Here is a 21,178-nt window from a genome sequence, read left to right as displayed (position 1 = left end):
ATAGTATGTTATGCCTTTTTATAAATATTTATGGCCATGTATAATACTTTATGAATGCATTATAATGTGCTTAAATGTTTATGAATGTGCTTATAAACCTCTCAAAAAAATAAGCATTCATCAAATGACTGATAAACAGAGAGCAGGTTAGGTTACCTGGAAGGGTGTGTGTGTGCATGTGTGTGTATATCAGTGAGAGAGACTGTGATTTGTATGTGTTTGTTGGGTGATACGGTTACTCCTATATCTAGGTCATTTTCTGTATTATCTTGCCCTTATATTCTGGTTGTTGTGTCCCTTGCTGTCGTTGCCTCTCCACTTTAGGGATAGCAGGTATGATTTCAGGTATAAGCTGGGTCTCGCTAGAAGTTATTGTGCTTTTGTGCATTTTAAGAGCCCCTGTAAAGTCCTCGCTCCCACTCCCCCGCCGAATCTGCCGGGGTATCCATCCCCCTACTGCCCCCCTGGGTTTCGGCGTTAACCTGCTCAGGCAGACATACTGGCAAGTGGAGGTACATGCAGTGCAGTCACATCTTTTAAGGAGGTTTTATCAAAGCTTATTGCAGCAATTGGAGGCTTTAGGTCAGGAGGAAGCGGCAGCGTCTGGGTGATTTGGTGGGTGTCTCATGCCTAATGGAGACTGAGTGACGTGTCTTTTGGTCGTTTGAGATGATGAAGCTTCCGATGAATAAATGTCAGATAATGGTGAATTTCTTAAGTTAGTTGGGGGGGGGGGGGGGTGTGGAGCCACCTGCTGGTCATGGACCCCACTCACCAGATATATATATAATAATAACCACCATGGTAGTTCTTGCTTCCCAAGTCGTGTTATTGCATTTTTGGAAAGGGCTCTATGTAAACTCTGTCACTGTGTATGTTCCCACTGATGCCGCTGTTCTGACGTAAGACCGGGTTTCTACATAAGTCCGGCGGCCCCCCTGATCGGCGTGTTCTGATTGGCCGCTGCAGGGCCTTTCCCCAGATTGGCCAAACTCACAATGGACCTTTCCTTCCTGCCAGCTGTATACCGTTAATAACTGATACAATGGCAGGAAAGGCTGGCCAGGTCTCCGCGTGGCAGCAGTTTACTGGCGAGCCGTGACTTTCACACCGCCTGGGAGAGCCGTCCTGTCACCGCCGGGAGCGACGCCGCGCCTGCTATTGCTGGTTTGGTATGGGACCCTTCTAATGCTTCGGAGAGTAACACAGTAGGCTAGCGGAGTAACTGTGATCTCATTTGTTTGGCACATGGAATGACGACACGATGGCTTTTTGTTACGAGGAGAGTTTTTCCAAAACTAAGAGATTTTAATCAGTATTGTGCTTTGAAACTGGATATGTTGACGTGTTTGAAGGAACCCTCCCCCCGATTAGATCTTCTTGACTGCAGCGGAGAATTAACTCCTGGGAAAGTCCTTGTTTGTTTTGAAGGGTGCTGAATTATCCAGGCATCCGTCAGCCTTCCCGCCTCTGATCTCGTACAGGGCCGCGTTGGGCAGGGGTATACCCTTCGGTCGGGTGCCAGGTCCACGCAGGGCAAACATTCAGTCACACCGCAGGCAGTTCAGAGATGCCAGTTCACCGTGTTTATGAATTATAAGAGGAAACCCACATGACAGGGGAAAATTTGCAAACTTCTCCCACATAAGGGTGAGATTCGAACCCCTAACCCTGGAGTTCTGCGGCTCCAAGAGCTACCTGTCACCCAGTGCTAATTCATGAATTTTAATTTCCTTATGATAAGATAGATACAAATTTGCGTCAGTTTGGTTTGGCTATATGGTTCGCTTTAGCTATTAATTGTTCTTACTATGCAGCAAAGCATTGTGGGTAGGCATGGCCAGGCACATGGTATAAGACTGACGTATTTGCATGACATATTCTGACAAATTGGTGCCCATGTCTTTCCTCCAGTTTATGGAAGGAATTAAACGTCATTCTGTTTTATGAATTTGATGTTTAGAACAGACACGCATGTGGAAAAACACACACACACCTGGCTGGGATGTACGTGAGTGCCGCCCCCCCCCCCGTAAAGACCCCCTACTTCCTCTGTCGTGGATGCGAATTGTGATGGAGGTATGCAAGGAATCTGTCAGGCAGGAAGCCTGTGAAATCATAGATGGCAGTGATGGGGTGAGGTAATTACTAGTGATAGCTCTGTGTAGAGAATGTTTCCCACCTTGAGGCAGTTCAGACTGTCCGGTGTCCCCCTATAGAGAGAGGATGTGGGATTCTGCCCTTTTGTTTTAACTGTCTATTGGAGGCATGTGCCTTGGGGAAAGTGGATCAGGACACTGTGTCTGTGTTCAGAAGGTCGCAGGTTCGAATCCCGGAGGTGGCAGAATAATTTCAACACTGGCCCCCTGAGCGAGACCCTTAACCCCTGATTGCTCCAGGGACTGACTGACCCTGCATTCTCAAAAAAAAAAACAAAATGTGTGTCTGCTAAAAGTTAAATTCTCCAGATGTCAGTTTACAGGTGGTATAGCACCAGCATGTGATCAGCGTAACTCGGGCAAAACCTTTAGGACCGGAGCGTGAGGAACACGCAGACGATTGCTGGCGAGGACCGCGTTTACTCCGGAAGCTGTTGCGTAACGCGTTCCTGAGTGTTCCTTGGCTCGCTGTCCAAATTGTATATTTTTGCCATATTTTCTAAGCCCATTTGCTTAGCCCACTGCCCCCTCTGTGTAGAACGCGAAAGCACAGACTGACTGTACCCCTGGCTTCCTGGGGTCTGGCCCGGGAGGCGGAAGGTCACCGCTGGGCTGTGGCTTGTGGTTTTCCGCAGACTAACTGTTTGCTATCAGGTACATCGCTGACATTTTTCCCAGCGGCCTCTGCTGGAGTGTTTGTTGATGTAAAGTGATTTAGAACACGTTACATAACCCGGCTTCGACATGGTCGCCGTCGCAGCCAGAGAATTTTTCTTTTTTTTTATGGGAGGAGAATTCCAGAAATCGGACGTGAGCTTTAAATGGGCACAATAGGGTAACGCTTTGTGTTTATTAAATGGGATTGCGGGCAGTGGGGTTGGAGAGTGTATTGAGTGTGTGGGACGGGAGGGTGTCAGGGAAGGGGGCTGTGTTTAGGAAGTTCTGGGTGAGGGCCAAGCCATGCTTGCGTCCGAGCCCAAGCGACCAGATCGTCATCAGTGGGCTGGATAGCTCAGTCGCCGCGGCAACTCGGCGGTCCACACTTTTGAGTGAGGGGCTGAATCTTAGCAGGTGTTTCCTGCAGCACAGGATCCTTCACGTGTGACACAAGATCCTCTCGTGTCTGGATGAGGGAGAATGTTGGGTCAGCGTCTCTCCCGAATGGGGGGGGGCACAGGGCTGGGGACCCAATGACGTTTCTCGGCTGAGGTTCAGACATTCCTTTGGCTCTTGCCAGGGGTCTGGAGAACGGCAGGGCAGCGCAGAATTCTGGGGGGAGCAGCACACAGGCGGGTCAGGCACTTCAGTGGGGACATTGTGTTCAAGAACTCTGCAGCCTGTGCACCCATTTGTGTGTGTGTGTGTTTGGGGGGGGGCTCCTCTGGTGACCAAAGATGGTAGGAAATTCTAAAGACGATGTTAGGATGTGTGCTGGCAGATCCTGCAGGGGGCGTGGCTGAGCAGCCAGGCGAGGTGTATTCGGGAGGACCTGAGGAGCATGGTACTGGGGGGGGCAGGGGGGGTCACAGCTCTCTCCAGAAGCCTCTAACACAAAGTCAGATTTCTTGCTGTGCTGGATAACATGAATAAATTTAAGGTACCCCAGTTTAAATGCACTTTATTTTCATTCACTTAGCCCAGACTACCTTAAATCTGACAAGTTATCCGGCTAAGCAGAAATCCTGTTTGGTGATACAGCCCCTGTGCTGCTCCTCCGAAAGCATCAACATTTCTGCACTCTAATTGGGTGCTGGCTGGCGAGTGGGCGGTGACGCCAGGTTCAAAAAGGAGGCAATGGGTTAGCGGTGATGGTCAGAGCACACCTCCGAAACCCCCCCCCCTCCTCCCAACCCCACCAATTGGGGGGGAGAAGCTGTAGAACGTGTAGGAGATGTGAACCAGCCAGTCGAAACTGTGGCCGACTCACCTGACAAAGGTGGTCGTTAGAGGGCGAGTCACTGGCTCTGGGGTGTCACGAGACACGTGAAGAGTAAACATCACGCGTCCTGCGGGGGGGCGTATTCCTGCGAATTACAGACGGGGGATCCTGGGGAATGTGTGGACTGTACTGTGAAATCACCTGCCCTGAAAGCCGTGAAAAGATTATTTAAACAGTCCCTGCTGAATAAAGACAAACATTTAAAATAAATACACTGCGTTTACACAGAAGGCAAAGCGATTTGCACCATTTACAAGAGCGGTCAAAATGAATCAGTGCATAATGGACGTAGGTTTGTTTATACGTGTCCTACCTGCCTGTGAAAGTGTGCGGCTGCTGTTGGCCTTGAATCGGCACCACAGCTGAGTACAGTGTTGTGAGGTTTATCTAAAGTCACTTTAGATAAAGTGAAGCACATTTACGAAGAAAGTCAGGTCAGACAGTCCCTGGAGAAATTGGGGGTTAAGGGCCTTGTTCAATGTCCAACAGTGACATCATTCTGCCAACCCTGGGATTTGAACTAACAACCTTCTGATTATGTATTCTTGCTGTGAGTCACTGCCTCCTCTCTCGGAAGGTTCTTGTATCTGTAGTGTGTTCAGTCATGTAGCCGTGCGGTTCCTTGAGCAGCGGATACAGTGGAATTTCCGTCATCGATGTTGGAACCTGTGGAGGATGCCGGTGTGCCAGATGGAAAACGAGCTCGCAGCCCCGTGAGAGCCTCCCCTCAGCTGTGTTTCCTCCAGAGAATGTTCCAGGGAAGGAAAGTTATGCCGTTGAAGGGCATTGAGGATGAAGCTGTCAGGAGCGGCACTTTGGTCCTCCCTATGGCGGTCCGGGACCCTGCCCGTTAAACCCCACAAACCATTGGTGAAACATTCCTAAGCGGTATTTGCGTTCTCCCTGGGGTGGCCCAGGACCCCGGCGGCACACGTTACGCCACTGTGGAGAATTTCCTGCTAAATGTCCCACATTAGCCGTTACATGGTAAGAAGCTGGCAGCCACGCTCTGGAAGCAGGAGATATCTGGGATTTTTTTAAAGTATTATTTATAATTGCTGCTGGCTGTATTGTAGGCTTTTAAAGTGCATGAGGAAAAACCACAATATTGTTTCTAAATTAGTACAATGCATGACGTTAAGAAGCTGTTAGAAACGAGTAGGTCATGTCTATGTTAATTGTAGAATCACTATTGTTAAGCGTAGCTTGTTGCACAGGAAGTCCCTCCTACTGCTCAGTGACAGATGGTTCAAACGACCAATGGGCTGGCTGTGGTCATTATAATTATCCTGAATGGGATTATGGGCCCCGCCTTGCTTGTGGTTTTTCTACCTGAAATTCGCCGTTCATTATCCTCTGCTCTGCGTGCCACTGGCAGGAACAGTGACGTAATAAATCTCGTTTTCCCATGGTTGACCTAAATGGTTAATTAGTCTAATCAGTTTTCAAAGCGCTTGGACGGAGCCCAGTCCCCACCATGGCTCTGTGTATTGTGCCAGATTTTTTGGATGTTTTTCTGGCAGCTTGTGCATAGATCTGGCAAGTGGGCAGATTGCAAATTACATTTGTGCGGCATGGTGTCCCAAGGGGGGGGGGGGGGCAGTATGGTCTGGCGCTTTCTGGGCTAAGGATCCCCCCCAGCTCTGTGTGTGTGAATGATAAGGATGCTCTGGAGGAATTGGTGTCTGTCTGAGTCACCCTTGATCACATCTTTACAGGCTGTACCCAGAGATTTCTGGGATAGACCTCTGGCCTCTCTGCATTAATGGGGCAGTCTGTGCAGCTCAGTGGGTTAGGAGGCTGTACCTGTGATCAGAAGTCTGAGAGTGATTCGCCCATTGGGGCCGTCAAATTGCCCATAGATGTGAATGAGTGTGAGGATGGTACCCTGACCGGGGTTATTCCCTGCCTGGTTCCTGTCGCTCCCGGTACCCTGACCGGGGTTATTCCCTGCCTGGTTCCTGTCGCTCCCGGTACCCTGACCGGGGTTATTCCCTGCCTGGTTCCTGTCGCTCCCGGTACCCTGACCGGGGTTATTCCCTGCCTGGTTCCTGTCGCTCCCGGTACCCTGACCGGGGTTATTCCCTGCCTGGTTCCTGTCGCTCCCGGTACCCTGACTGGGGTTATTCCCTGCCTGGTTCCTGTCGCTCCCGGTACCCTGACCGGGGTTATTCCCTGCCTGGCTCCTGTCGCTCCCGGTACCCTGACCGGGGTTATTCCCTGCCTGGTTCCTGTCGCTCCCGGTACCCTGACCGGGGTTATTCCCTGTCTGGCTCCTGTCGCTCCCGGTACCCTGACCGGGGTTATTCCCTGTCTGGCTCCTGTCGCTCCCGGTACCCTGACCGGGGTTATTCCCTGTCTGGTTCCTGTCGCTCCCGGTACCCTGACCGGGGTTATTCCCTGTCTGGTTCCTGTCGCTCCCGGTACCCTGACCGGGGTTATTCCCTGCCTGGTTCCTGTCGCTCCCGGTACCCTGACCGGGGTTATTCCCTGCCTGGTTCCTGTCGCTCCCGGTACCCTGACCGGGGTTATTCCCTGCCTGGCTCCTGTCGCTCCCGGTACCCTGACCGGGGTTATTCCCTGTCTGGCTCCTGTCGCTCCCGGTACCCTGACCGGGGTTATTCCCTGTCTGGTTCCTGTCGCTCCCGGTACCCTGACCGGGGTTATTCCCTGTCTGGTTCCTGTCGCTCCCGGTACCCTGACCGGGGTTATTCCCTCCCTGGCTCCTGTCGCTCCCGGTACCCTGACCGGGGTTATTCCCTGCCTGGCGCTTGTTGCTCCCGGTACCCTGACCAGGGTTATTCCCTGCCTGGCTTCTGTCGTACCAGGACTATCTGAGCCCAGCTTCTCCAAAATGTACATCACTTTCGATAAAAGTATCTGCTAAATGAATGTAATGTGATACTATATGGTAAAATGCTTTGTGTGGCAAATGGCATCGTCAGTGTCTGGAAAAAGACCCGTGTGCCTCTCTGCGGAGAAACTTGGGTGTAGAATGAGATACTTAATGCTTTACTGATCATTTCTGATCCTTTATTGATAATTTATTACAGGAAGCTTTTTTAATGCACAGTGTGTAAATGAGACTTATTACTGCGATATCATGCCTCCCTTTGGAACAGGTGGGAACCTGTTTCTTACATTTTTTTTCTCCTCTGCCTGGAATTTAGCAGGATTTCTTAGACATTAAATTATCGGCGGAGCAGAGGGGGTGGTAAAGTCAGGGGGGTCGCAGGAGTGAACTGGGGCTTATGGGGCGTACTGGGGCGTGACGGTGTGGAATCGAATTTGTTCAGAACCGGTGAGATTTGATCCGGAGCCTCAAACCGGAACAACGAACGGCTACGCGGCCTCGAATGATTAACTGTGAAATGAAACTGGAAAATGGAAGTTGGGGGGGGGGGGGGGGGGCTGTTCATACAAAAGGGGGGGCAGTGGACCAAAGAAACTGCTCTTTGTTGTGGGGGGATGTTTCTGTGAGATGGAATCAGGCCCCTCCCCCTGTGAGCTCTGTCAATCACAGCTTGGTTCCCCCCCCCCCCCCGGCCATTCTCAGCCCCACAGTCAGGAGGCTGTACGCGTCTATCTGAAGGAGCGTGGACAAGATGTGTTGGTGCTCCAGCGGGTGTCGTCGGAGCAGCTGCTCCCCCCAGCAGCAGTGGGGGGGCGGGAAGAGGACAAGGACAGGCGGTGAGCCCTCCGTTACACCTTCCCTCTCTCTCCCTCTCTCTCGGCTGTCTCCCTCCCTATCTCTCTCTCTCCCCCCCCTCAATCATTCTTTCTGTCTCCCTCCTCTATCCCGCTGGCTCCGCACGCCTCGCCACACACACGCACACACACACGCACTCAGGAGGGAGTATACAGGACACCGGCTGCCGGTTACTAAAGCAGGGTACTGGGGGCTGGAGCAGGGAGTAGCTTGGCAGGCGGGCTGGGAGAGGGACAGCATACAGGACCCTGGGGGAAGTGGCGCCCCCCTCAGGCTGAGGGTGGAGGTGCAGAGGGGGGCATGCAGCAGCAGGTCCCGGGGTGCGAGGACAGGAGCAGGACGGCGCAGCCATGGCCTCCACGCGGCAGCCCCAAGACCTGAGGCGCGCCACGCTGGTGGTGCAGGAAGAGGAGGAGGATGACGAAGGTTCAAGCGAGAGCTGCGGCCACCAGGGGGTGCCGGCCTTCGACGTGCCGTACTTCCGCTACATCGATGACGATGAGGAGGAGGGGGAGGTGGAAGAGGACGGGGACGAGTGGCTCGCCAGCCGCTCCCCGTCGTCCAACGAGGAAGACTCTGTGACCGACTCGCCCACCTCTGCGTCCAACAGGTACGTGGTGGTGTCCGGCACACCGCAGAAGATTCTGGAACACCTGCTAAGCGATCTGCGGCTGGATGAGAACCAGGGGGCAACACCGGGCAAGGAGGCGGGTGAGTGAGCAGAGTGTGTGTGTGTGTGTGTGTGTGTGTGTGTGTGTGTGTGTGGGCTTGCCTCGATCAGCAGAGGTGTGTGACTTTCCTTAACCGCTTCGTGTACAGGGGACGGAGTCCCTGGCTGATGGTAATTATTGAATTTGAATTTGTATTATCTCTGGGAAGTTGGAGTGAGACGGACTCAAGCAGAAAGTCATGTACAGGCCGTACGCTTTTGGATGCGCCCGTGGTTTCGGTTCAGCTTGGCGGTGATCGTCGCCCCCCAAACAGGCTAATGTTGATTCCCTGCCTCTGGGCGCAGGCTCGCTGTGTTTACGAGGTTCTCTTCCAGGGACGGCTCTGTGTTTAATCACCGTTTATCAAGCTCTGGAAAGAATTCTGTCTGTAGCGAGAGGCGGAGCCACAACTGGTGGTGCCTTGAAAGTCTTGCCTGCAGCCAGCGTGCGGCTGTAAGTTGGGGCGTTCCATCCTTTCCGGTTCTTCCCACCTGCTGGTTGATTTGAATCGCAGTTCTCTGAATTTTTGGTGGAGCTGTTCTGGTGGTTGTGGTGGTTTCGGCGTGGTTACGCCCTGCATACATGTAAGAGGTCGTGACCTTCCCTAACGCTTCCCCTACGCTAAGACAACCGGCAGAGACATTGTCAAACATTATAGAAGCAGATCAAATCATTAAGATCATTTAGATTAAGAGTTTAATACATAACTTGAAGTTTTCTGTAGGAGATGTTAATAATTCCATTTTCCCCGCACCGCTCTGTAATTCAGTTAATTCTCTCTCATCTCCGGTACTTAGTTTTCCCGGAGCCACAGTACGAATTATGCAAATTGTGTTATCTCATTAACGATATGGTTTTCTGATACACAAACACGCACCTCGGGCGGTCCCAAAGCGCTGGAATGTTCCTCCTGTTGATGATAAACTCTTCCATGCCGGCCTTCAGACATCAGCAGGTTCTGGACTCGCCGATGCATGTGGGGTGACTGGGCCCCCGATCGGGGTTGGGGAACATCTAGCTTGCCTCTGGGACCGGGCCCGCCGCAAACGGCGAGTCGAAACACGGCTCTGACGTCCCACATACTTACACCAAGGTCTATCGCTGAAATTCCCTGGAGATGTGCGTGTTTCTGCTCTCATTATAACGTTAATTTGCAATCTCCCCTTGAGGGTCAGGAGCCTCTGCTCACTCCTGGAATTCAGACCCAGTTAGTGGTTGTACACAGTCTGCTCTATTGATGTCAAATTTTATTTCAATCTGAGGGATTCTGTGTGACAGGCCAAACAAACGATCACAGAATGAAAGTGAATTCCAGCAGCTGCTGAAGTTTCACTTCAGGGTTTTTAGTAAAACAAGGAAAATATAATGTGACTCCTAATCAGACGCACCATGAAGGGGGGGGGGGATTCAGTGTACCCCTAAGTAACTGGGTCCTTACAAAATTTGGAGCATAATTGGATCAGTCTGGGTTGGGGACCCAGTAGGATATACGTTCAAGGGATCCAGAATCCGTAGTGGCGCTTCTGCTCATGATTATCATGTCTGTTAGTCTCCCGTTGAAAGCATTTGTTATTACCTCCACTAGGCCGTAAACTGCAACTTGGGGTATGATGGATGTCGATGGTGCCGTCTTGGGGCCGGCCAGCCTGTCACCGCACCAGGTCACGGGGTTTAATCACACAGACGCACTGCTTCCGAGATTCCTCTGGTGGGCGCTCGTCAAACACCGTCTGGGGGCCGAGCAGATGCATGGTGAATGGCGATCACTGCTTCTGTTTCTGAGGGATTTCAGAAAATCCAGCATGATTCCTATTGATGGCATGTTGCCCCCCCCCCCCCCAAAAACACCAGCAAGAAGGATCAGTCCCCACGAGGTTTGGTAAGGAACAACTGGCTGATGGCTGTCATTCCTGACGTGATGCCCCCCCTCCCCCTAAAAGAAGCTGTCTAACCAGGAGATTATGTGCGATACCAGGCTGTGTGTTTGACAGGACCCAACACCCAAATGTATTCTTTGGTGGGGGCGACGCGGCGGTTAGCACTGCTGCCACACAGCGAAAAGGTTCTGGGTTGGATCCCAGGTCCTTCTCCAGGTCCTTTGCCGGGTCCTTTCTGTTCTCATGCTCTCCCCGGTTCTCGCCAGGGGCTCCGGTTTCCTCCCACAGACCAAAGGGGTGCAGGGCAGGCTGAGTGAGAGTGTGTGCCCTGCGGTGTGTTGGTTCCCGCCCAGGGTTGGTTCCTGCCTGCGCCTGTTGTTCCGGGATGGGTTCCGGCCCCCCCACAACCCCATTGCGGAATAAGCGGCCACAGTAATGGATGGATGGATGGTATTCTTTGGTGATGTGCTTTAAGTCCTGGCCCTGTCCACCCCCCCCCCACCCCCGCCATCAGTGATCGCTTAATAACGCTGTCAGATGAATCCACTTTCGGTCACATCCTCCCTACTAAGGTCACTCTGGACAAAAGCTCTCAGTTAAGCTGTGATGTTTCTGAAGCGGCGAGATGGAGCCCAACTTCTGGCCCCTGCGCCGTAAATCTCGGCCCTGCCACTCACTGGAAGACAGCCTTCCCTGGAAATAACGGGCTAATTGGGAATCTCTGGTGGGGGTGGACGCGTGCCATGGTGCGGCAGGGGTGGGGGGGGTGCTTCCTGCGGGAGAGGGACACTGGCCGCTTTTCCAGTGGAGGACAGTCGCACACTTTGTGCTCCTGCCGAGAAACCAGGAGGATTGTGGGATAGCTGGGCATCTTCAGGGCTTCCAGTTAGCACGAAGAAGCCGGGGGGGGGGAGGTCATGATGGTCTTCATCATGCGGTGACCTTTGCTGACCTTCTGAATTGCAATGGGTTCCAGAGCCTGGTTACCGAAGATCTTCGCTTTGCCAAAACTGGGCAGCAGTTACTGTCACTGCTGATGCTGAAACGTCGCAGCCGGTGGCTCCCAGCCTCCCAGTCTCGCTGGTCTTAACCTGCCTCCTATTATGCTCGTTTCCCGTCGTGCAGAATCACGCCTGTCCTGTTGCTTTTGCTTCGCGTTTTGCTAGCACCGCATCCACCTTGAAATCGTGGAATTCGAGTCTGGCCCAGTGCCGCCTTTTAATAAAAACTGGGCTGTAAAAGAGGCTATTTTAAAACGCCGTGGTCAGGAAGGCGACCGGCAGCTGGTGACATTGAGGGAACACCAGCGATTTGCAGAGGGCATAAAACCCGAACCGGCTTTCAGTGAGAATCATAAAATAAAAGCCTTGATGACTCCAGAGGGTAGTTTAAATGGGGCTGGAATTCAGTTCTAGGTTCTGGTAACACAGTGTCTGTTGGACATGTAAGGGAACACATGGCCCTGAACAAACCTCACAAGCAGATAAGGTGTTTGTTTGGAAAAAAAGTAGTATGTGGTGCTTCAGGTTAGGAAAAGGGCTTCCAGTGTTTACACTCCTGTTATAGAGATTCTGGCAGCCCCTGTAGCTCCACAAATAAAGCATTGTGCTAATAATGTTAAGGTTTGTAACTCTTCCCTCTACTGTAAGTCACTTTGGATAAAAGCATGTGAGTAAACATTAATCTTCCTGCTCGCTGAAACTGCGGAATGCAGCCGGACAGCTTAAAGAGGCACGTCAGTGATTTTTACAGCAAATGGAGTAACTGTGGTGGGTGATTGAAGTGGTGTGTGTGTGCGGGGGGAGCGACTGATGAGGGGGTGATTGATTGGCCGGGCACAGAGATGACGGACAGAGCTGCTCCGCCAGAGGGGCCGTGCGCGTTCCAGCTGATAAACGCCAGCGTTGGGGCAGCCAGGCGAGTCGCGGGGATTTTACTGCCGGCGTGGGGATGATTGATCGAGTTTAACGTCAGCGGTTCACAGAGCGCTCGTCTGGGACGTGCATGGGTCAGCAAAAATGGGGGGGGGGGGGGGAGAAAAAGGAATGGAGAGATTAAAAAGAGCGTGAAGGAGGGCACCTTCTCCTTGTCTGTGGGAGAAGGTGGATGGTGTTCCAGGATCACGGCGGGATTGTTGGATCAGCACAAAACAGAGCTGCTGTGATGTCTGGGGGCTGGGATTGTTAATGAAGTAAAGGCCCCTAATATAGACTTCAGCACTGATGCAGAGCTGCTGTAAGACCAGCCAGCTTCCAGGCCCGGGAAACAGCCGTTGTTCTTGTCCCGGTCCCTGATGCCAGCCTTAGGGAATAGCCTGGCCCGTACTGGCCAAGGCATGCCAGACATCTCTTCTCCCCTGGGGCTTGTTTCCGGAATGTTCTGAAGAGGAGCTTCGAACAACAGAGGTCCCATCCAGAGCCTGGAGATCCGTGGTTGGCCCCAAAAACATCGCTCGTGTAGGCCAGACTCTCCCAGGACCTTTGTTTGCTTACACTGATGTAGATCTGTGAGATCAAATTATTTATTTATTTATTTATTTTTACTTTTGCTTTGTTTTGCTGTCAATCAGATATGTTTTCTTTGAAGACGTATGAGCCAAATTTTCTGAAGAGAGGAGAGTCCTGCCCTGGCAGCCCGTAAACACAAGCAATGGACAGCTAAGTAAATATTAGACGGACCCTGTGCCTGATGGGTAATTTAAATGCGGCTGTGGAGGAGGTTGTGATCGACCTAAGGGGATTTTGGCCATGTGAGGTGGGCCTCTCGTGTCTCTGAGCGTGCTCAGTTCGCTCGGGAAGGGTGGGAAGGGTGGCCGGCTGCTTGCAGATGTTTGGCTGGAGGGGTGCAGAACGACAATGGGGCAGAATGATTTGATGGAACCGGAATCTGTGCACATATTGATTAAAAATGACAAATGACTGCTATTTACTGGTGATTCGGGGAGGTCACAGCCTTTTTTAAAAAAAAAAAACTGACATTGAAACATGCCTCAGATTCTGTTTGTCCTGGAATTGTGTTGTTATTAAATATAATATTTATTCTCGGTATAAACATATGGAACGGGACTTTGGTTCTAAAGTGAAAAGCCTGAGCAAACAGTGTTGTTGTCAGCACCCGGCCATGTCTGCACATCCCGTCCGGCCCCTTCCTGAAACGAGGTGCGCCTCTTTTGACCTCTTTCCCGGGGGGGTATTTCACGCTGTCGCAGGCTCCCTCGCGAGAAGTTCACCCAGCAGACCTTCGGGTTGCAGGTCCCTTAAGGACTTGTCGGTCCTGTGACATTCAGGCCAATTGGCGTCTCGAAATCGCCCGGTATGAGTGTGTGTGCTTGTTGATGGACTGGCATCCTGTACAGAGTAAACCTTGTGTCGTCTCTGTGTGTGTCTCTCTCTCTCTGAATGCGACATCGCCGTCTTTGTGCAGCAGCAGCAGTCATTTTAAAGGCTGTGATTCTTGTGTTTCAGAGATGCTCCTGGACGATTTCCTGCTGACCTACCTTGTATTCATGTCCACCAGTGACCTGTGTCAAGCCTTGCTGGGACAATATCCTTCCAGGGTCGCCGTGTGATGGTCATGTGACTCCAGCAAATGGTTTTTCCAGATTCAAAACAGAAGGTGTCGCTGTTGCAGGGGATTCACAGGAGCGTAGTCAGTAGAAGATGGAGCTATTCTCCTGAAGGAGAATAACAACTAGTTACTACTAGTTGTGCTGAAGAGCATTTTTAAATGGTTGAGTAAGCAAGTGAGTATTTCATACTAAGCAGCAGTACTTGTGAGGCAGTTTTTTTTTTTTTTTTTTTTTTTACTCTAGAGGGCGCTGTAAGACTGGCCTGTCTTTTTTTTTTTTTTTGTAGTGCAGTCTCCCCTCCCCAGTGAAGTCACACCAGCTCCCCATTGCTGGGGGTGTCAACACGACCTCCCCCCTCCAGTCCCACATGTCACTTTTGTTACTGGTGAACTTCAGCAGAAAGATCGTGCATGGCCATGAGCCAGTGGCACAAAACGCCCCAGCCAGAGCCCCCCCGCCGCCCCCCCCTTCCCGACGGGGGACACTTTGATTAATCTGCGCCATTCTCTAAATGATCGCCCGTGGCGGTTTCCTGCAGAGAGTAATTAGACTCTTTGCTTTCCTCCTCCTCCCAGCCACCAGAGGGCGCTGCCCACAGGCCCCATCTCTCCACCACTACTACACCCGCCCCCCCTCCATAACAGGGAGTGCCCCCTTAGAAAACACAGGGGTTCTTCAAGGACAGGTTGCTTTTTTTAAAAAATTGCGTATGCGGTACACAGATATGATCTTACCTGTGTACCTCACTGGAGCTTGAAATGAAGTGTTTTGAGGTAATCCAGTTTTCTGTAAGAATGTGTAACTCTGCAAATCTGCAGAAGCTTGAGCTGCTAAGAAGGTCCATAAATCTCCTTGGCAAACAGCTTCCACCTGCTGGTCTTTGGGATCGGATCTCAGTCACCATGGCAGCAGGCAGATAAGCTGTTATTGCAAAGGGGTGGATGGATGGTGTTTCGCACCTGACTTTCAACAGCAGCCGTACAGCTTGATTCTTCATGGTTCCGCTTGGGCTTAAAGCCAGTGTGATATTCAGCTGCATATTCCTGGTATACCTAGGCCAAGGGTGGCCAATCTCATCCGCAAAGGGCCGGTGTGTATGCAGGTTTTGGGGATAACTGTTCAAACCCTGGTGTGAGGACTCTTCAGCCAATCAGTCCTCTAATTAATCTAATTAGGGGGTTGCAGCAAAAACTTGCAAACACTGCGGCCATTTCTGCATAAGGTTGCCCCCCCCCCCCACACCGACAGACACTTAACCAAGGTCACTCCTATAAAACATGCAGGTGCACGATTAGTAAAAGGTTAGCATCAGCTAGGCGACTAAACGTCAATCATCGCCATTCCTGGAGCCCGCATCCCATGCGCTGTCCTGTGCTGCCGTTGTGACCCTTGACCTCGTTGGCCTTACCTACTGCACCAAGAGATGCCGGGGGAAGGAGGAGGGCAAGGAAGCCCTGTACCGCAAACGCAAGGTGCTACACCTGGTGTCGCAGTGGACCGCCCTGTACAGGGACTTCTTGCGTGAAGAGGAGAACGTCAAGCTCTTCATGAAGGTGTCCGCCGCGGGGGGGGGGGGGGGGGGCGCGCACACACATGTTCAAATTGCACGGGAGAAGCACCTTCTGGTGAATGTTTATCACCACTGATATCAAACGTTTGAGATCGGCCCCTTGAGTTGGAGTTGGGGAAGACCGTGTTGGTCATGAACCCGCGATACTCTAAGTATTAAATATACATTTATATATTTAGGAGATGCTGAAGCGGCATGTTCTGCTAACCAGTCAATTGGCTACGATCTTCTGATGCTGCTTGCTAGATATTTATTTTGTTTTTGAAACATCCTAGAGGGGTAGGTGCCCCCAAAGTGACTCTTTGAGCGGGGTCCCATATTGGGGATTTGATGGGACTTCCTTGGCTTTTACAGGGATTGACGGTGTAACGGCATCCTCAGGGGTGCCCTTGCTCGCCTCTGTGGCGGTGGTGCCATTTTGTTTGGCTAAGCCACATGCGGTGCAATGTGGCTGCGACCGGAAGGTTGTTGGGTCAAGACTGGCTTTGTCAGAATAATCACACATCCGTGGGGCCTTAAGCAAGACCCTTAATCCCCAGCTCCAGGGGTGCTGCATGTTAGCTGACCCTGCACTGTGACCCCCAAGCCATGGAGAAGAAGATGGGGTCAGCAAAGAGACGCATCCCAGAGCACCATACCGTTGCTCGTACTTGCGTGTGACAGTGTAGAGCTGCCTTTCAGACAGAAACGAATTGTTTTCCTGGCCTGTCCCGGGGCAGACGGTGTAACATCACCCCAGCCTTGTGTCTGTAACTGGGCCAGTGTGATGTGAACAGCAGTGAACTAATATGCAGCTTTGGACCCCTAATGACAAAAATATAGAAAAAATATCACACTCACTAGTCTATACAACATAATAAAGGCTGTTAAAATCCCTGGGTGTCCCGTAGTTCAATCTTGGGGCAATTATATATCCGTTAGGCCATTTATTGGAAATCAGTGGGGCTTTTCCTCTCAAAGTCGACGCTATTTTGGGCAAATTTGATGGTAATGTCGACTTGAGTTTCGACACACACCAGTAGCACACCCTCCTGCCTCAGTCTGCCTGCTGCCATGGCAACACCACTAAGCGGAGACGAGCAGAGCAGCACTTCTCCTGGCCAGTGACCACTCCTGGTGACTCGCCTGCCGTGGTGGGTTTCCTAGCCTCTGGGCAAAGAGGGCGGGGCTGCCGATTATGGGCAGGAGGCGGAGTCTGTTTCCGAGGTGACAGCTCAGCATCCCTGTACTGTTAAAATGGTATCAAGACTCTTATTTTCCCCTAGTCTGGAAATGGAATCATCAAACTGGGGCAAGCCTTCCAGTTTGATGACAGCGCTTTAGATAGTAATCACATACATTCATGACATGATCACAAAGGTCCATTCTTCTTCTCTCCTTGCGGACGTCTATGGTCCTCACTGAAAACTCGAACCTGCGATCGTGCATAAAACTGGTTCTTCTGACACTGTGCTACCCCCACTGCCTCCCTGCATGTCTCTGGTGTCTGTCTGCGTGCATACGGTGCTTTCTGGAAGCCTTCCCCTAAAGCCCTCGCTGTCCACCCGCAGACCCTGTACCGATACGTGTTGGATGATCTGTACGAATATCCCACCCTGGAGAAGGACCTGAAGGAGTTTCAGAAACTGTTACGCATGCACCGCAGACAGTAAGTAATTTTGTGTGTGTGTGTGTGTGTGTGTGTGTGTGTGTGTGTGTGTGTGTGTGTGTGTGTGTGTGTGTGTGTGTGTGTGTGTGTGTGTGTGTGTGTGTGTGTGTGTGTGTGTCTCTCTCCCTCCCTCCCCCCTCTGTAGGAATTAATATTTCAGCTTGTCAGTTTATTGTTTTAGATGAAATGATATTTAACGATGTTGAATTTGAACACTCTCGTTATATCTCAGTCCCCATATTAAATTCCATTAAGGCCCAAAATGGCTTTCAGATGAATAATGCATCTGAATCATGCAGCGCCAAAACTGTCAGATCTAACTGCCCCCCCCCAGAGGAACATCTCCCGCCGTGTCCGTGGTTTTTATCTTAAGTGTAGTGTTCGGGGAAGTTTGGCGATGTAGAGGGTGGGGCTTAGTGGAGAGGATGAGTGTCCTGAGGGAAGACCAGGACAGGAAAGTGACAATGGATTTAAAAACGACGGACAAAGGCGAGAAGAGACAAGGGGGCACCTAGGGACCGGGGAGAGGACGGGAATTGGCATGTTGGGACAGAACATCTCTTCTTGTGAAGCTGTGTGAACACAACAGACCCCCTGAGGATCACAGGAAGTGTCACCAAGCTTGGTGTGTGATCGGAGCTTCGCAGCAAAGTCGGGTTTGTTCTCATAACCGTTCTGTGGGATGAATCACCGAGAGGCAAAGCCGTCACTGGGAGACCTGCTAACAGTAGAGAGGAGATGGAGAGAGCAGTAATGGGGCCAGGGGGCGTCGAGGCCCGTGGCCCATGATTTCCCATGGTAGGATCATTACTGTGTGTGGGACCATGGTATCTCATCGGCTTCGGTCCTCACCATGCATCATTCACCATTTTGCTTCAAATTCATGCCCTAACTGGAGAGCAGCACAGCCTGGTGTGTGACAGATGGACAGCTTGTGTGTTATATGCCGACTAAGAAGGACCATGGGAAGATTCCATAAAGCTGAATTTCAGAATCAGCTGTATGACTTAAGTCACATGTGAAAGCTCAAATAGGGAGAGAGATGATTGGCATTCCTATTGGACAATCCTTACATTTGGCTTAAGTTATCTGGCTAATGAAGGAAATCCCTACTTTGTGGAATACCCCCGTGGTAGTAGGTTTATTAGCTAAGCGTCAGCCAGATAATTAGCCTGACGGTTGGCCAAATGATTACCTAAAACATGACAAGCCAGATGATCAGCCAAATGACAGGTAGCCCGATGATCAGCCAAATGACAGGTAGCCCGATGATCAGCCAAATGACAGGTAGCCCGATGATCGGCCAAATGACAGGTAGCCCGATGATCGGCCAAATGACAGGTAGCCCGATGATCGGCCAAATGACAGGTAGCCCGATGATCGGCCAAATGACAGGTAGCCCAATGATCGGCCAAATGACAGGTAGCCCGATGATTAGCTAAGCAGTAATTTGAAAAGCTTCTCTTTAACAAAACATTGAATACTCAGTAGTCGGCAATGTTTATTAAAAGAAGTGAGATGAAAATTGAAGGAAAGGTACCAATCCTTGGAACTGTGATGGGGCAACAAAGAACATGGTTTTCAAGAAGACCTGGAGTCACTAAATCAGACTGGTGACAGTTTCACAACGGGGGCCATTTACCCGCCGATGATGGGGTGAGAACAAGCCAAGGCTCTATTCAGGGAGGTGGGGGGGGGGGGGCCTGTCCAATCGATCTTGCCTAGAAAATGTCCTGGTCAGTGAGCACTGAAGGTGGGCCGGACACAGCTGGAGCTTGCGGTCGGATGAGAGCCATCAGCGGGTGAGCAATGGTGTCCGGGGACGGTCTCTACCAGACACCTTGGGGACAGTGACTGGCTCTTTCTGTCCCGTCCACAGAAATGAATCAGCAACCTTGTACCTTATAAGTGGAATGGATGGATGTATAAGGAATATCATGTCCTGCGTTAGATGTGAAATCCTTTATGGATGTTTTCTTAGTTTATTGTTCAAGAATTCCTCTTTTAGTCTGGGTGACAGAACCATCCAAATGCAGTGACTATTTGCACACAAATGTGCGTGATGATCTAAAGAATAAAACTAATTCGGCTATTTTTGAATTATTTTCTCAGCTGACCTTTGACCTCCTCGTCAGGAGAGGAAGCAATGAGACAGACGCTTAAAATGTCAAGTGCGGCACATCAAAGTTGACGCTTCACGTTTTCGGGGGGGGGGGGGGGGGGTGGCCAGGCACACGTTGACTCAGCCTGACACCTGATTAAGAGACTGTCATTGGACTGGTAGCCCCTACCCCCCCCTATGGACCGCGGCTATTCGGGTGTAGCGTCTCGCGCTGATTGAGGACTGGCCGCCGTTATCGATGTAACCAGGCGAATGATGAGGACTTTAATTACCTTTTCTGCTCGGGTCACAATTCACCCGAATCACGTTTTAACACCTTTGGAAATCAATACCTCCCTCACCCCTCCGCCTCACCATGTACCGTGAAATATGTGAGCAGCTAAAGCCTATTTAATGGGGACCCTCATTGTGTTTTTCTCCCCCCCCCCCATAGCACTGTGGAAGAGTACTCGCCTCGCAGAAAGGTAAGAATGCCAAAGGTTTATGGCGCGAGGGGGGGGGTGGGGGAGATGAGAGGTTGTTCGTTTTGCGTTATTGGGAAGTTTTTTTTTTTTTTTTTTTTAATAATTCATAAGAATTCATACACAAAGGGCAGCTCAGTCTCGCCTGTGCACATGTACCACATCTGACTGCATCACGTTCCTCAACGCACCCTCCCCCCCCCCCATTCTTACCTCATCTCCCGCTGGAACATTCCGTTGCTAAAAGGCCTCTCAGACACAATGGTGACTTACGCTCCACTAATTCTGCGCCGTCCCTCACAGAACAAGGTCCTTTTCCACCAATTGAGCCTGAAGGAGAACGGTCTTCAGCTCAGAGGCGTGTACAGCGACACCAGGGAAGGTAGGACCCTGGGTCCCCCCCCGGGGCGGGGCGGCGCCCCCTGACTGTCCCTTGAGGAGCCGGTGGCTTTGGCTCCTCTGTAGCTTCTCTGCCCGGTGACGCGCTTTGCGTCATGGAGAGAGAATAGAGAGCGTTAGCCGCTGCCTTTTAGTTACTGTATCTGAACTTTATCCTGGAAATCTAGAACCAGTTAAATGTATAGTAACAATGTTCAAATGAAGCTTCATGAACCACTTGCTATATTTTCTGACCCCACTAGATGGTGCTGTCTGTTCACAAAAGGGCTCAAAGCAATGCTGCAAAGCAAACAAAGAGCGCCATCTAGTGGGGTCAAAAAATACAGCAAATGGTTCATGAAGCTTCATTTGGCTAAGGTCAATATGCAGATAAAGGTATATAGAAGGTATATAGATAAATATTTTTAGACCTGCCTCCACAGCTCTTAACAATGACTAGCACCCCTTGTAGGTTTGATGGTTGCCTGTCTGTGAACCCTGTCTGCAGTTCTGTGCCGTGTTCACGTGACTCCGGACTCGTACCTGAGCGTGAGGGCGAAGACTACGGTGGTGGCCCAGGACCTGCTCCGCGTTGTGGCTGAGAAGATGGAGCAGGCAGAAGAGGAGCTGGCCCTGGCGGCCGTCCGCTACACTGGCGGTAAGGTTGGACACGGCCCCGCTCCTGCCCCGAATCCGTAGGCTGTACCTAGACCACAGCTCGTATTTAGCAAAATACTACAATCCCACTTCCTGTGAGGTCGGAGACGGAGCATCTCTTTCTCTTGGAGTAGAACCAGTCAGTATGTTGCTGATGCCCACTCTGTGCTTTTCTCATTGTGCAGAGAAGCTCGTCCTTCAGCCCCATGACAGCATCTGCTCAGAGTCCCTGGCGTTACCTGAGAGACTGCTAGCATACCGGAAGGACACGGGGGACATAATGGTACACCAGCAGGGTCTATGTTCTGTGAACCAGCGCCCCCATCTGTTCTAGATCCGAGATCATTTGCTTCTGTATTTGCTCTCAGAAGCCCCGTGAC

General features: G+C 51.3%; 1 protein-coding gene across 1 annotated transcript in view; it reads left to right on the top strand.

Annotated features, from left to right (window-relative positions):
- The window catches only part of rapgef5a (Rap guanine nucleotide exchange factor (GEF) 5a), a 48,868-nt gene that overhangs the window by 21,928 nt on the left and 5,762 nt on the right, over nucleotides 1-21,178 (top strand). Inside the window, 9 exon segments of the mRNA XM_048993224.1 lie at nucleotides 7,655-7,788; nucleotides 8,418-8,518; nucleotides 13,859-13,937; nucleotides 15,371-15,515; nucleotides 17,083-17,180; nucleotides 19,736-19,766; nucleotides 20,067-20,145; nucleotides 20,650-20,799; nucleotides 20,984-21,081. Of these exon segments, the coding sequence (XP_048849181.1) occupies nucleotides 7,655-7,788; nucleotides 8,418-8,518; nucleotides 13,859-13,937; nucleotides 15,371-15,515; nucleotides 17,083-17,180; nucleotides 19,736-19,766; nucleotides 20,067-20,145; nucleotides 20,650-20,799; nucleotides 20,984-21,081 (915 nt within the window).

The sequence above is a fragment of the Brienomyrus brachyistius genome, chromosome 23 (genome assembly GCF_023856365.1).
Source record: "Brienomyrus brachyistius isolate T26 chromosome 23, BBRACH_0.4, whole genome shotgun sequence".
Taxonomy (NCBI): domain Eukaryota; kingdom Metazoa; phylum Chordata; class Actinopteri; order Osteoglossiformes; family Mormyridae; genus Brienomyrus; species Brienomyrus brachyistius.
This window is presented reverse-complemented; position numbering and strand designations above follow the sequence as displayed.